Source organism: Marmota marmota, unplaced genomic scaffold, assembly GCF_001458135.2.
Source record: "Marmota marmota marmota unplaced genomic scaffold, marMar, whole genome shotgun sequence".
Taxonomy (NCBI): Eukaryota; Metazoa; Chordata; class Mammalia; order Rodentia; family Sciuridae; genus Marmota; species Marmota marmota.
The window spans coordinates 1,949,121-1,965,515 of record NW_026000206.1 but is presented as its reverse complement, the minus strand read 5'-3'; the positions used below and the strand labels follow the sequence as shown (position 1 = coordinate 1,965,515).

Sequence of the window (16,395 nt, the reverse complement as noted above, 5' to 3'; positions counted from 1 at the left end):
GCTGGCTTTGAACTCAAGATCCTCCTGGCTCAGTCTTCCAAGCCAGTGGGATCACAGGCATGTGCCACCATACCCAGCTCTAAGTTTCTTTCTTACTGTTCTGGAGGCTGGGACATCCACTGTAAAGTGCTAGTTGATTCAGTGCCTTGTGAGGATTCCCCTCTTGGCTGAGAGATGGCTGTCCCCTCAGAAGCCCCCACATAGCCAGTCCTCTGAGCCATGTTGAAGGAACAAAGGTAAGGAATAGCAAACTCTTTGGTGTTTCTTCTTGTAAGGACACTAATTCTATAGGAATAGGGACCCACCTTATGACCTCATGTAACGTTAATTATATCCTCATTCCAAATTCAGCTACACTGGGGGACTAGGGCTTCAATATGTAATTTTGGAAGGAAAAACACATTCAGTCCTTAACACAATATATTAAGTTGGAAGTACTCTCTTGATGGCTTTGTGACTTGATATTTTATAACAAGGAGAGTTAAATAGGACACATGCATTATAATTTTACTACTTTCCAGAGCTGCAGATATATGTGGAATATATAGTTCCTGCTTTCTCTAATAATTTTATAACTGGTTAGCTTCAGAAGCTGTTTAGAACCCAGCTGGCATAGAACTTTAAATGTTACTCTATTTATTTCTAATAACGTATTGAGCCTCTACTACTTTCTTGAATCTCATCCACCCATCCAGTGGTTCATATAAAAAATGTCTAAATAATTCAATGTTAATTTTTCAAATCATACTTCATTTTGATTGCACCTTTTTATGAGAGCAGGCCTTTTAATTAATGTGTTAGGGTTATATGATTTTTAAAGATAACTAAGCCAAAGCTCAGTTTTACATAGCAGACTTTGAAACAAAGTCTTAACCAAATTTCAGAGTGTAAGTAAGTGTCTCTCCTTTTCTTTCTTGTGAATCTCAGTATGAATTTTGGATTCCTTTGAAGCTTGTTTGCATTTCAGATTATGGTTGTTTCTGCATTCTGTAGCATATGTATAACTATGTGTGGAATATCGATCTTAAAAATGGTTTGCTAGAATGATCACGTTTGTGTTCTTTCTCACAGGCCAGCCCTCCAGATCTCTATATTGAAAGATTTAATATAGCTCTTGGACAATATATGGGAGCATTGCAGAGTATTGTGCCTCTTTTCATATATATGGTAAGTTTGAGTTGTTTTATCCTTTCCAAAAGAAGCAGAGATAAACATGTTCCAGCTTTTTTAAAAAAAAACTATTTTGTGGAATTTTCATATTGTAAAATGAAAATTAATTCAGTAATGTTTAATAGTTGTTAACATAGAAGAATTATATATTTTTCCCTTTGTCTGTTTTGAAATTCCCTAAGTAACAATTGCTTGAATAGTCACCTAGGTATTAGTAATTAGCAGTCATCCAATGATTGTATTCATTGTATTTCTGGTCATGTGGAATGGACTGTGCTTGGTCCTGGGAAAAAAAAAGATACATAAGATTTCTTGTCCTTAGAAAGCAGTTAAAACATGTATCTAAAAATATGATGTATGAAAAATGCCAAGTTAAGTCATTCCATAAAAAGTGGAAAAATAAAATGCTTCCAATCTGACGTTCTCTTTTGCTTGGAGAGTTATGCCAGAAGTATAATTTGTAGACTGTACTTGTTGATTAATTTTTTCCTTCTTTTAAATATAGAATCGTTTAATGTTAGTGTTCCTAAATGGGGAGAGCCCTAGAAATCATTATTCCAACTCTTCTTTGTTAGATTAGGGAATGGGACATATTTGGTTGTTTCTGCATTCTGTAGCATATATATTGCTGTGTATGGAATATAAGTCTTAAAAGTGACTTATTCTTCATAAAATGTACTTTATTTAAAACGAAAACAAAGCTACCTCTAGTTATTTCTGATTTAGAAGGTATTTTCCAAAAGATCTTGTACTTCAAGATTTTCATTTGAATTAAATTATTCTTTTTGTACTGATAACAATTGTAAAAGTTAATAAGGGTTTATAGTTAATGCAGAAGAAGCTTATATTTGCCTGTTGTTTTACAAAGACTTTATCTTAGGAGAAAGTGATAAAGAGGCTTTGCTTTTGGTTTAAGTGCCAGAACTTCTTTATGAATCATGATACTAGTCAAAAATATTAGCTGGCTGAAGTGTTACATACCTGTGATTCCAACTATTTAAAGGGCTAAGGCAAGAGGACCACAAGTTTGAGGCCAGCTTGGCAACACTTCAGTGAGACCCTGTCTCAAAGAAAGACTTCAGAAAAGAACTGGGGATATAGCCCAGTGGGGAGTACTTGCTTAGCATGTATCATACCCTGGGTTCAATCCCTAGTACCTCCTTCACAAACACAGACACACATAGTTAATAGTATTAGTCACCTGGGTTGGCTGGGTTAATTCTTGGGAAGGGTCAGAAAGTCTGGGAGACAGTCACGTATCATTTTGGTGAAATTCTCTAGGGTTATTCATCAGGAGTATTTGTTAGGTATAGTAGATATTTCATTCCCATTCTAGTAAATTCCTTATTTCTGCTGTTCTAAAATTTTCAGTAGAAATGATGAGTGAAATCAGAGCATGAAGGATAGAGCCTCAGGCCTAGTTGTGGAAAAGGGGAGATAAGGGTAGATGAGTAGGTTTATTTACCTCCATGTCTGCCATTTACACGGCATTTCCCAGTAAGCATGTTGGCTAGGTGGGTTAGAAATAAAAATAGAACTAAATGAGCATAACTTGGATTTCGAATCAAAACTGATAGCTAATTTGTTTAAAAAAAAAAGGCAAGAAAGTGGTATACTTGTCTGTCTACGCTGCCATTATTGCTTTCTTAAAACTTTATGGTAGGATCTTGGCATATAAGAAGATTGTATCAAGAAAGAATAAATGAACTTCACACTCTTCTACCTAGCAAAATTCTAATACAGGATACGATATTGTAAAATTAAAAAGTTTTAACTATACCTTTTCATTTAGCTTAAGAATTTGAATTTGCTTTCTGGTTATTTGTGAAAATTTGTTTATTTTTAAAAATTTTAAACTTTGGTACTCCTTTGTTGAAAAGAGTATATTATTTAAATAATAGTTTGAAATGTTAACCTGTTAGAAACATAATCATAATAGTGTTACTTGTCAACACTATTATCTTAGAATTCTATATGACTATTTTAAGAACTGAAGTTATTAGAATATGGATTGTGTCTAAGTCACTATTAATAGTGAAGATTCTTGTTGAAAGACATAGAATCAAATAAAGATATTATGTATTTTTGTTTAGGATATTGAAACTTAACAGTATTGTACAAAAAAGTCAAATAACTTGTTATTTAAATAAAGAGGTAAAATAACTTAAGAGTTTCTTAGTACTTCTGAAGTTTTCGTACTACTTCTGTTGAATGAGTCTGGTTACTTACTAAAGATTAGGGAGAGGGCTGGGGTTGTGGCTCAGAGGTAGAGTGCTTGCCTACTGCGTGAAGCACTGGGTTCGATCCTCAGTACCACATAAAAATAAAAATAAAGACATTGTGTTCACTTATAACTAAAAAATAAATATTTAAAAAAAGGAGTAGGAAGAGAACATTAAGATGCTGTGCATTAAGATCTTAAATATTTAGAGTGTGCATCTGGTGAATATTTAGGAAAACAAGCTCACGCTTTTGTTAGAAATATAAATTTGTAAAATCTCTTTGGAGGAACTCAGAAATTATATCTCTAGGAATTTATCATAAATAAACTCATAAACATATGTAAAATACTGTACATATGTAAGAATTATGCAGTATTGGGGGGGGGGGACCTGATTATTATCAGTGAGGACTATTTAATAAGAAAGTAGGAAATGTGTAAAGATAATGATGTCTGTATGTTCTTTTCCGGAAAAATTTTGCAGTACACAACATTGGTGTGAAGAAGCAAGGTACAAAGCAGTGTGTAATGTTTCCTCATTAGCAAGTGTTTTCTATTTAGGTGAAAAAGAGAACATATCTACTTATATGAGGAACATTTTAGAAAGAATGGACAATAATTTCCCCAATACAGAGTGGGACCTTTGTGAGTAGGACAGAAGGTTTTCAATAGGAGACTTATTTTTATTGCATATCTTTTTGCATGCTTTTGTTTTTTAACCATATACATCTTATTTTTATATTTTTTTAAAGAGAGAGAGAATATGAGTCTTTTTTTTTTTTTTTTTTTTTTTTTGTAGATGGACACAACACAATGCCTTTATTTTTTATGTGGTACTGAGAATCGAACCCAGGTCCCACCCGTGCTAAGCGAGCGCTCTACTGCTGAGCCACAATCCCAGCCCTATAATTTTTTTAAGAAGAGAAACCATTAAGAATTTAGAATCAGTGAACAAGTTCTTAACATTTTTCTTTGTGTTTTCCACTCCTGGTCATTTATATTAAAGCATGAACAAATTTGATCTTTTTTGACTTGCCAGTCACTATAGTCATTCAGCTGCAAGAAACAGAAAACTTGATTCAACCTCGGTCTGTGAATTTTAAATACATAAGGAAAAGCATTGTGTCCTGTAATAGAACTGTGGAAAGGAGGCAGTCTCCAGGCGTTTTGAATCCATAGTTCTTTTTTGTCTCTTTGCTGACCACCACATCTATTTTATCTTGTTCTTCTTGTGGTCCTGACTACGACTCTTGCCCTCAACTCAAGCCTACTTTTTCACAGTCTGATTAGGCTACTCTGGGTGTGTCTACCTCTTAAGCAAAGATGGTCTCCATGGAATCCAGAAGCTGACTGGCTAGTGATGAAATGGCATGTGTGCTAGGGAGTCACCTGTGCCTGCTCTTAGCCTATCTCATTAGTAAATGAGGTGCCTTTAATGAGTGTTTCCCAATGTTGTCTTTAGATGATGATGTAGGATTTTAAAGGGGATATTACATGGTGATTCCATAAAGTCTCTACATTTCGGTTGAGTTGATGTTTGAGATCTTCCAGTGGTCTTTGGAAACAGTTCTTGATCTTCTTACTTTTCAACCTCATGCCAGAAAGACATGGAACTCATAGTGGTGGGCTCTTATTTGATCTTTTTTTTTAATTGATGACTTTATGCATGTCTCCTAAAATACTATTTAGTGCTTCAGTTCACAAGACTAATTATATCCCCCAGTTGATACACGAAAAATAATTTCTTTTTCAGAATAAGTTTTACATCGAAACCAAGCTTAATAGAGACTTAAAAGATGACCTTATAAAGCTGTTTACGGAACATGTTGCAGAAAAGCACATTTACAGCCTGATGCGTAAGTAATTAAATTTATTATGAGGGTGAGAGACTACTAACAATGATGTTTTCTTTCCCTTCCTCCCTTCCTATAAAAACTCAATCTTGACATCTTCTGAACCAGATAGTAGGAAGCGTTGAAGCCTGCTCTGTTCTATAGTGATAGAAGCTGAGGAGTGCAGATGTTATTTCTGGGTTGGTCATTGAACTGGGAACAGCTTAGCCAGGTCATTGAACATGTCTTGTGTTTTGCCTGATACTTGGTGCCTTTTTAAATTCTCTTGTGGCAAGGGAGAGATTTTAGGAGTTTCATCCCTGACTTTCCTACCAGTGACTCTAGAAGGAGTGCTGTGTTGTGTCTTTGAAATGTTAGTGCAGAATCTTTTCGTTTTTACTCTTTGGTGCAGCAACCCTTCTTTAGTCTGGCTGTCACTTAGTGATTGTGTGATAGGCAAGCTTCTTAGCCTCTTGTGGTCTGCATTTTCTGTTTGTGAATTAAGACTTGTAAAATATTTAACTTGGCTATGCACTTGATTAAATAAACAAATGAGTTTTGCCTTTTTCTCCTTCCCAGGTTGCCTGCCTGCTCACAGTAGGTGGCATCTCATCCTGCCTTCCCTAAAAGAATATCCCTCTCCAAGTGAGTTAGGAAGCCCCTATCACTTCATGTCTCAGCATCCTTTAAAAGCTCATATTTTATGCAGTACACATAAAATCATTTTTAAAGAATTTGACACATATTTGGATTTGCAGTATATATTTTTTGCTTTCACATTAGTCATAATTAGTTGCTACCACATTGAACTTTTACCAGAATTTTTCCAAATTTGACCACAAACGTTTTTTCATTTTTTTTTTTTTTTTTATTGAGAAATTGCTAAACTTAGGGTCAGTTTCTTTTAGAGACAGGGTTTTCAAATAATAGTGTAGATGATGATAAGACATGTTTTATTATTATATTCCCAAGAGATTCCAGAATGGAGGCCCAGAATCTTGAGCATATGACTTGCTTTAAAAACAAAAGACTGGATAGATGTTTACAAACATCTTTGAACATTACCTCATGAGATAATTCCAGCTATTAATTATAGCCATTTACATATTTTCAGCTATGTTGACATTTTCTTTTGTTCCAAAATTTAGCACAATATTTTTTTTCTGTTAAAATTCTATGGAGAAATGCTACCATCTGGTAGAAAGTCCTCTTTCCTTTATAAATGTTTTTCTATTTACTAGCACTTTGGAAATCAATTTTATTGAACATATAAAAAAACGATAATCCAAAGAAAATACAGGGCTAGGGATATAGCTTGGTTAGTAGAGTGCTTGCCTAGCACATGTGAGGCCCTGGGTTTAATCCTCAGCACCACATAAAGATAAATAAATAAATAAATATAGGTATTACATCCATCTAATAAACACAAATAAAAAATATTTTTTTTAAACATCAGAAATTTATTAGTTGCTCAAAACATTACATTGATCTTGACATATCATATATCATACATTTGTTTCAAATGGGGTATATAAAAAATATTTAAAAGAAAAAGAAAAGAAAATATACCAAATTTGGTGAGAGAGAAAACAAACAGATTACTTCTTTTGTTTCTTGTATACTCTGGTTTTCAATAAAAATCACACTTAATGATAGACATGCCTTTTTTTTCCCCCAAGTAAACTGAAAGGGCCCTTAAGCCTTTGTAAATTGAATAAAACATAATTTATCATATTTATTGAGAAATTACTAGGGATTATACTTAGTGAGGTATATACAAAATGTGAACACTAGTCACACTGGTTTGGATCCAGAACAAGGGACTCTGTAAATGTTTAACGGTGTTTTGTGGGTGATCATCAAAAAGATTTCAAACACACATACTGCTTATGTGTGTTAAGACCTACTCCACATACTTTACAGATATTAATTTATTTAGTTCTCATAAGGTTACCTAAGTAAGATGTTGTTTCCACTTTTAGAAAGATGTAGAGGGGAAAATGGTTGATTACAAACCTGGCTTGAGTAAAATATGCAGATTTAAAAATTATTGTTTATTTGTTGTTAGTAAATTACAGGTGTTTGAGAGATAAATTAGAAAAATAACTTTAGGTCAGTAATATCTGTTCGGTCCACTAAATAATGCAATTTGTTTGAATCTGTTAGTGATGTTTTATCTAGAGGAATTATTTGTGTTTATTTAAAAATGTTAATAAACTGTCATAGAACAGTGTAAATGACCCTGGGAAAACTGACTGTGTTGTGATGTTTAGTGTCAGGGTTATGTTGTTAACCAAAGTCATAAACATGAGAAAGATGAATGAATCATCCATCATCTCTTGAACCTTAGCTTTTCTAAGAAGAAAGTAGATGGAGCTAGGCATCGGGAAAGTAAGTTTCTGCCTATAATCAAGTTATTAAAATTACTATAGGGTGAGGATCCTCAATTGGAAAATCTAAAATTCTCTGAAATCTGAAACTTTTTTAAGCATGATAAGTTTTAGAGCATTTCAGATTTTTACAGAGATGCTTAACCAATAAAATCTATACAAGTATTCCAAAATCCAAAAAAAAAACAAAACCAAAAAACAAAATTCTGAAATCTGAAACACTGATTGCTAAGTGTTTCTGTTAAGGGGTGCTTAACCTTTACATGTAAAGAGCTTTAAATATGATATTTTGAAGGGAAGAAGAAATGATTGAAGAAGTTTAACTTACATTTTACTCCCCAGATGTAATGGGAGCACTTTCAGCTCACTTACCAAGGGCCATGATGCTGTTGCTTTTAGAAGGCTTACCTCTTTCCATAATTTGCCTGAGTTGGTTCATTTCCCTTGGTGCTCTAGCAGACCTTCACATATTACCTGTGCAACTGAGCTACTACAGGGATTTTTGAAAAAAATTCTTAGTATATAAACTCTTGATTTTGTTCTCTTGTGCTATTGTTTTCTTGTACTTGTTTACCCTTCAGCTTTGAGAGAAATAAAATAGAAATCTTGATAATCAGCATTATGTGTTTTTTAACCTGTTCTCTTATTTCAGCTTTACTTTTAGAAGCCCAGTCAACACCATTTCAGGTCACACCTTCAACTATGGCAAATATTGTGAAAGGCCTGTATACTCTCAGACCAGGTAAACACCTGTCATTTTCATTGGGATTGGACCTGTTTATTTGTTTTATTACAGCCTTATCCAAGAGGGCAGTAGTTCTTTATGTACTTTGTGATGCCTAATGATATTTGGGTTTCCTATAGCAAAAATATTGAGTAGCTATTTATCAATGTGCAGTATAAAACTCAGAGCTCACTTAGAACTCTCTTGTGGTGAGAACCAACTAGTTTGGTTTTTGTAGTATCTGTAAGGGGGAAAAACAAGAAATTATTGTGGGATACATTTTGAATAAAATTGAATCTCATGTTTGGCCTTAATTTTAAAGAGTTCCTCCTTTACTTCCCACCCCATGATGCACATGTGCCCTGCCACACACACTCACAACTCATCTTCTTAGGCCTGGGTTCTAATTGGCAGGGAATCTAGAGTTGGTGCAGTTACCAGTCAATTCATAAGGACGTTTTGAGAAGATATACAATCAAAGTACATGGCATTCAGAGCTTGATTTGTAAATTATCCTAATGTATTTTAGAATAAAAACAGTAGATTTAAAGAAATCCCAAGGAGCCTTTGTAAGCATCTTCCTGTTTGTAAATCAGAATGTCAAATTTGTCATAAAGTTTTTTAGCCAATTAAAAAATACTGAAGGGAGAGAGATTGCAGAACTTCTCAGGGTAGAATATTGTTCCCTAATCTGTAAGCATAAAGGGTGCCTTTTTAACAGTAATTACCTTTTTGTGAAATTATTTTGTTTGAGGATTAAATGAAATAAAGCATGACATAAAGAGCTTAACACAGTACCTGATAACATAATAGGCGTGCAAAAACTGCTTTTTCTACTATTCATTTGAGCTTGTCATTTTATTTAATTGATGACTTGATTGGTTAATTAATTTTTAAAACATGTCAGAATTTAGCTTGATGAAATGGAAACCAGGTGGAAACCGTGGAATCACAGAAATAGACTGATTCCAAAATACCTTCTTTCTCAGGCTACTTTAAACCTTTAATGATATCTGGAATATACAAATTTTTTGTGATTTAAATTTGGGTCAGGTCTTGAGCTCTATTTATAACTTCTAACAGGAAGTACTGGTGTAAAGCTGCAGAAAGATTCCATTGCATGTATCCAGTAAACTGATATTTTTCATTTTCTAGTTTTTCAGACGTTTGAATTTCATTTTACCTCAGTGTGGTGAAAATGGCTCATGAAATGTTTTTGTGTGCTAGTTTATGAATTTATTTTTTTCTTTTATGTTTGGAAGGCTTCCAAGTGCAGTATGACAAATTCTGCCTCCCAAGTAGGCAGCTCTATCAGTTCTGGCTTTTGTCAGAAGTAACAAAATTGCACAATAAAGCTAATCACTATGGGTAGAAAATATTGTAGTTACATGTTTATCTAAATGCTATTTTATCCAGATTCGAGCTGTTGTAATAGGATTTATACTACTTATGAGGAGGATTCTGCATTTGAGAATTGTCCTTTTCAAAAGGTGAATCTTATCACAGACCAACCTTTTGCTGCCCTATGCATTTTCAGAGTCCCTTTTAAGCATATTTTGGCATTTACAGGTCTTGGTTCCTGGTTATATTCCGAGTTTATTAAAGCAGTTTTATTCAACTGACAGATTAAGGTTAGAATATTTTAAAAGTTGAATTTTAAAGGTAAAAATTTCTTCAGTTGTAAGGTCTCTCAGATGCTGGTCTTTTATGCTGCTGTATCTGAATAACCTCTGAAGGTTTCTAACTAGATCCACAGACCTATTGTAGAAGGTTGTGAGGACTTAACCCTTGTTGCTGTGTTTCCATCGTTTCAGAAGCTCATTCTGGAAATAGTTGGGCAGTCTCACCTTGCCTTTTTCCATTTAATACCTTTGTTTGTTTCTTCATCTTTATTTTAAAAAATCACTACCTAAAGTTCCATAAGTGGCAGAGAGATATGACTTGCATCCTCTCTGACTGGTTAGTACTTCCTCAGAGCATGACAGTGATGCTCTTTTTAAAGCCAGATTTGAGCCGGGCTGGCAGTAGGGACTCTATTGAGAACATTTTGCCTTAAGTTTGTGCAAGGGCTGATGGATTGGCCTTTGTATCATTTACAAAGCTTGCTTAGTTCCCATCTGTAGCTTAACTGTTCTCTGCTGGATGTTGTTTACTTTCACTTTTTTTTAAAACTATGTTGATGTTGTTTACTTTCAGTTTTTTTTTTTTTTTAACTATGTTGATCCAGCATCACATAGCATCAGATGTGGCTTTTTCAGATTTAGAATTATTTACTTAGGTTGCACTTTTAAAGTGAGCTTGCTGGCTTAATGAACATTGACATTTTAATGTTTTTTGATGCAGACAGCCACAGTGCTTTACAACGGGGAAATTTTGAAAGTGCTAGATTAAAACAGTTGGAAAGGGCTAACAGAGTTGTCACTGAGCACCACCACCAGGGAAGGGAGTAGTGGTTTCATGGTGCCCTTGAGACAGGTGGGCGTTATTTCTATTTAATGTTGGCTGAACATGGGGAACAGAGTGGTTCTTTTTAACTTTAATTTTTCTGAATATTAACAAGACTACCTAATTCTGTTCTCCCTGCCCCCACCTCCAAGAATTACCATTCCTATCTTTCACTCCTTTATCTGGTCTTACTAATTTGTACAAATACTTTATATTTATAAAGATACTAAAATCATTTTTGTTATGTCCAGTGCAAATATTTTCCTGTGGCTTATATTTGCCTTTTTCCCCCCTATAGATTATTCTCATGACCTTTTCTTAATAACTTGATACCCACTTCTTTTATTGTTTATATTTACATACACACACAATAATTGTAAGTTTGTTACAATTTAATGTTGAGTCAAAAACGATTTTTTTCCTAAGTAGTGACCAGTTATCTCTAGCCCACTGATCAAATTTTCATTCTCTCCACCCCTTTTTTATGTCTATTTTTCTCTTTAGTGTTTTATTCTCCAGCCAGTATATCATTTTAATATTAGTTATTTGGCTAACAGGGCTGGTATATCTTCCCAGTCCCTTGTCTCCAAGTCCCCTTTGAATCAGAATTGTTTGGAATTCTCATCTGTGTTTTCTCCATATTTAGAAATTTTTACAAGATCATTAAAAAACTTCCTAGAGATTTTCATTAAATTCTGATAAATCAGTAAAATGTAAAAATGCCAGCTTTCTTCATACTGTAAATTCTCTTTATTTTTAAAATAACTTATTTATTTAATTATTCTTTTTTTATGTGGTGCTGAGAATCAAGCCCAGTGCCTACACATGCTAGGCAAGTGCTCTACCACTGACCCCCAACCCCAGTGCTGTGCATTCTTTTTAGGAAAAAGATTTAACCACTGTGTATGTTCTTTACCAGAACAGGATTGAATTGTTCCTCCCACCCTGCCATGTTTCATATTTGGTTTAATATATATTTTGTTCTTTAAATGAAAGAAAATTTTCACTTTTTCATTTATCTATGTGATTTCCTTAATGAATCTTTTCCTTCCCTCACAGAGTGGGTTCAGATGGCTCCAACTCTATTTTCTAAATTTATTCCAAACATTCTCCCTCCGGCAGTGGAATCTGAACTTTCTGAATATGCTGCTCAAGATCAGAAACTTCAAAGAGAGCTTATACAGAATGGTTTCACAAGGCAAGTTGTTTTTTTAATTTGGTGACAAAATACGTCCTTAGACTGCTCTGGTGTGGTGGGGGAGGGATGCCAAGGGCTTAGAAGATAAAGTTACTTTCTAGGAGCCAAGGCACTGCTGTCTGATGAAGTAGTTAGCTCCTTGTTGGCACAGTTATCAAGGTTGGATTTTGAGCCTGTGGAAACTACTCTTCACTACATGCATTTTTGAAGAAGGGATTTCTCACTGGGTAGCCAATTAGGATGGACAGCTTCCAAGCTCTCTTCCCAATTTATTCATTAGCTTTTGACATACGGAAAGACATTGTAGAAATTTGATTGGTTATAATATACTTTTATGACTAACTAGAGAAGAAGCTTTAAATCCTACAATTCAGATTTTTGTTTTTTTCTCTAAAGTAAGATTGTTTATTATTAAAAAGTACAGTATCTCCTTATACATGTCCAGAAGAGTTACCTCTCTTGCTTTTGGCATTTACACTGTGCTTGTTTTTCTTAAATTTTTGCAAGGCTTTATCATGGCCATACCTCAGAAAATCTTGGAAAGTACATTTTCAACTAACATAAATGTAAATTTTTGTGGTTTCCCTGGGGAAAAACACCGAGTTATATCACTAAATTGTTTAAGAGCATAGTAATACCTTGTATTTTCATAATTCTTAGTCTTAGCACTTTCCTGTATCTTCCTATATTTGAATTCCTGGCACTAAAGAAGAAACTTGTGGATGTCTTAGTCATAGTTGTGTCCACACATATTAGGTTGAGAGTTGACTCATTTGTCTGTCGAGGGCTGGAGAGGGACATTTCTCTTTCATAGGTTCTAAGGTCAAACTAAATTTCAGAGAAACTGGCCTTGACCAGGATCACTGTTATTACAATATCTGTTTCAACCCAGGTTAGGAAAGAAAGCAGGTAATTTTTTTGTTACTCTTCTTTGTTATTCCATGGATTGACATTCCCCATTTTTATCCTGATGGCATCTGTATTTATGTGGTAATGGGGACACTGAGTCACTCACTGGTTCTCTACCTTCTTCCCTGGCACTTGCGCTATAGAGGCTCAGAGAAGCTGTGTGACTTGACCTGACTTTCTTGTAGTTAGGGGAAGGAAGAACCAGAGAGAACTACTGGAATGTTTCTCTTTGATGTTGAAGGATCTGGAATTATTTGACTAATTGTATTTCTGGCAGAAATAGGGTGGTTTTATTTGTTTATACACAACATGACTGTCAAATGACATATTAATCTTACTCATGTGGTTTAAAATAAAAATGATACAGAAAGTATACAATGGGAAGTTTGGCTCCCATTTGTCCCCATATCTAACCTCACCTAGTTTAGTAACTCTTACTCTGTGGTTTCTTGTAATTCCTTCCAGTTTTTTTTTTTTAATACACAGATAAGAAAACATAAAATATGTCTTTATTTTTATTAATTTCTTTATACTTTCCATTGTGTGGATGTATTAAATATACTATAGCTTATTTAACCAGTCCCTAGGAGTTGGCCTTTGAATTATTTCTGGTCTTTTGAAGTTTGGGACAATGCTACAGTGAAGAACCTAGTACATGTATAATTTTGTACCTGTTACATATATATCTAGAGAGTGAATTCTTGGAAGTGGGAAAGCTGGGTTAAGGGTAAATGCAGTTATAAATTTGGTTAATTTTGCCAGTTGCCTTTCATAAGGGATGTACACTTTTTTGCCTATCTACCACCATCAAAGTTTGAAAGTGCTTATTCTCCAAGACCTTTGCTTGTACAGAATTGTTGTAACACTTTTGAGTTTTTGCCAGTCTAGCAGATGAAAAAGAATTACTCAGAATTGGTTTAGTTTGTTTTTCTTTCATAAGCAAAGCTAAGCATATTTGTTTGCATTTGTCAGTTTATATCCTTAGCTTATTTTTCTATTTGTTAGTCTTATTTTTTTTCTTCTTGATTTCTAGGAGCTCTTTCTGAAGTAAATAAATTGATGCTTAGTCCAAGATAAGATCTATTTATAAATATTTTGAGTATTTTTAGATTTAGAGATGAGTTTATTAATATCTTCCAAAAGATCAGTCTCCTGAAAACTGATATTTGTGAAGCAGTAAAGGAATATAGCTGTTTTGGAATTCTGAGCATCTTGAGTTCACCTTCCAGAACAGGATGTAGAACTGTTTAAACATATCCAGAAGCATTTCCCAATTGTAATTTTGAATCTGGAACAAGAGAATAGAGTTAGGAATGCTTGGTGTGTAGTAGCTCTTAGATCACATTTGCTTGTGATGAGATGGACAACTGATTCCTTAGTACTTGAACTTAACACCATTCAGCCAACGTCAGCAGGTCATGTTCAGGGAAATGCCTTGGATTTTGGTGTTAAATTAGAATTTTTATTACTCTTAGTGGAATTCTTTGGTGCACCTTCTGGTTGAGATTTAAACATTAGGCAATATTCCAAAAGGTGATAAAATTAAAATGTTTTATTTTACAAACTTAATTGGACCATTTATAGTTAAATTAACACTTTATAGGCGGGTATGGTGGCTCTGATCCCCATAATTCAGGAGACTGAAGCAGGAGAATCACAAGTTCAGCCTCAGTAAATTAGTGAGGCCCTGAGAACTTAGTGAGACTCTGTCTGAAAATAAATAATAAAAAGATAAAAAGGGCTGGGGACTTAGCTCAGTGGTGAAGCACCCATGGATTCAATCCCTAGTACCAAAAAATAAATTAATTAATACTTTATTATGCCTTGCTATAAAGATTAAACTCTGGTTCATAAATTTCTGACAGGTGCTTAGCACAGAGTACAAAACTGACATTTTGTACCCACTCTTTTTTTAATTAATTTTTTTATTTATATATGACAGTGGAATGCATTACAATTCTTATTTCACATGTAGAGCACAATTATTTATATCCATGGTTGTATACAAAGTATATTCACACCAATTCGTGTCTTCATACATGTATTTGTACCCCACTCTTGAGCTCATGCACCTTCTACATTCTGTCCTGTCAAATTTAAGTCTTTCTTTGATCAGTGTTTGGCTAGGATTGTTTTGGAAGAAACAGTGTCCACTGATGGTATGTTATTTAAATGTTTTTCTATCAATAAAAATTCTGTTACTGGTTATTCTGACATGAGCAGTCATTTTTTGGTTTCGGTGTTACAAACTGCTTTTTCATTTAAGATGATGTTCCACTTATGTGATTAGGATCCCTGAATAAACAGCTCATAACTTTAATGTGACCAGTGCAGAGGAAGTCTTTGAAATGTCATGAAGTAATATGAGAATGTTGTCAATCATCCTCCTCTGCAGTTAGTGGTCAGATTCTCATCTGACCAGGAGTTGTTGTGAAATATGATATAGGGTGTTTAGCTGGGTTTGTGGCTCAGCAGTATAGAGCGCTCACCTAGCACATGTGAGGTCCTGAGTTCCATCCTCAGCACCACATAAAAATAAATAAAGGTATTGTGTCCAACTACAACTAAAAAATAAATATTAAAAAAAGAACTATAGGATATACTTATTTCAAAGCTAGAACTAACATAAGCTCAAAGCAATAGTTTTCTCTTACATGAATAATTGAATTGATTGGGGAAAAGCAGAAATTCAGTGTCTCTTATCAAACAAAAATCACATGAAGATAGGCTTATTTGGGAACATATTAAAAAATGCAGGTCCCAGCAGGAGCATTCTCATCCAGACCAACCTATGACCCCCTACTGAGAGTGTTCCAGGGAGTTTATAAAGGCAAATAAGATGTTCATTCTGAGACATGGTTACCCACATTTCTGGAACAAAGTAGAACCTTGTAAAGGTATTGCTCGTCTTTTAGCTGAGAGGGTCACCCCAAATTTGGGCTTTTTGTTTAGTAGCAGGGATCTGGATTTGAGGGCATCTTACAGCTTTGAAGACTCATGGGAGTAGATAACATTGATGGCATACATTAATTCACATTCTTTCTTCCCGCCTGCTGTTGTTTTCACATCTGTATTTTTCTCCTGTTGTTTGTGCACGTTTGGCTTTTATTTAACTGTTGAGGGGTAGTGATAAAGGTTGCATGTAGAAGTTAAGTTTCCATATATAAAATCACTTGTTTTCATTTTTAGTTAGCATTAATTTATTTCTTTTAGAATATTTGTTGAATGGTACTCAAATGATACCAGTATAAATAACAGTGTAAGTCACTCTACTGGCTTTGGCAAGGTGTTAGGTTAGCAACAAAACTATTTAGAAAGTGGTGTGAGGGCAGACTGCTCAGAACTCTGCTAGCCCAAGGTGGTCATGATTTTCCTTGAATGATCAGCAGGAGAACCTTCTGGGTATCAGGTGGTGTGGTCTTTGCCAATCATGAAGGCTCCTCACCCAGCCTACCAAGAGGTGTCTGCCCTTGTCCAAAACAACCAGAGAAAGAAGGGGTGTGTGT

At 34.5% G+C, this 16,395-nt stretch overlaps 1 protein-coding gene across 2 annotated transcripts in view; it reads left to right on the top strand.

Moving 5' to 3' along the window:
* The window catches only part of Cacul1 (CDK2 associated cullin domain 1), a 62,915-nt gene that overhangs the window by 39,669 nt on the left and 6,851 nt on the right, over window positions 1-16,395 (top strand). The window contains exons 4-8 of one of the 2 annotated variants that reach the window (XM_048791288.1): window positions 1,072-1,167; window positions 5,145-5,247; window positions 5,803-5,868; window positions 8,266-8,355; window positions 11,842-11,980. In XM_048791288.1, coding sequence (XP_048647245.1) covers window positions 1,072-1,167; window positions 5,145-5,247; window positions 5,803-5,868; window positions 8,266-8,355; window positions 11,842-11,980 — 494 coding nt within the window. The remainder of the gene's footprint in view (window positions 1-1,071; window positions 1,168-5,144; window positions 5,248-5,802; window positions 5,869-8,265; window positions 8,356-11,841; window positions 11,981-16,395) is intronic. The other variant, XM_015498313.2, reaches the window with a different exon arrangement.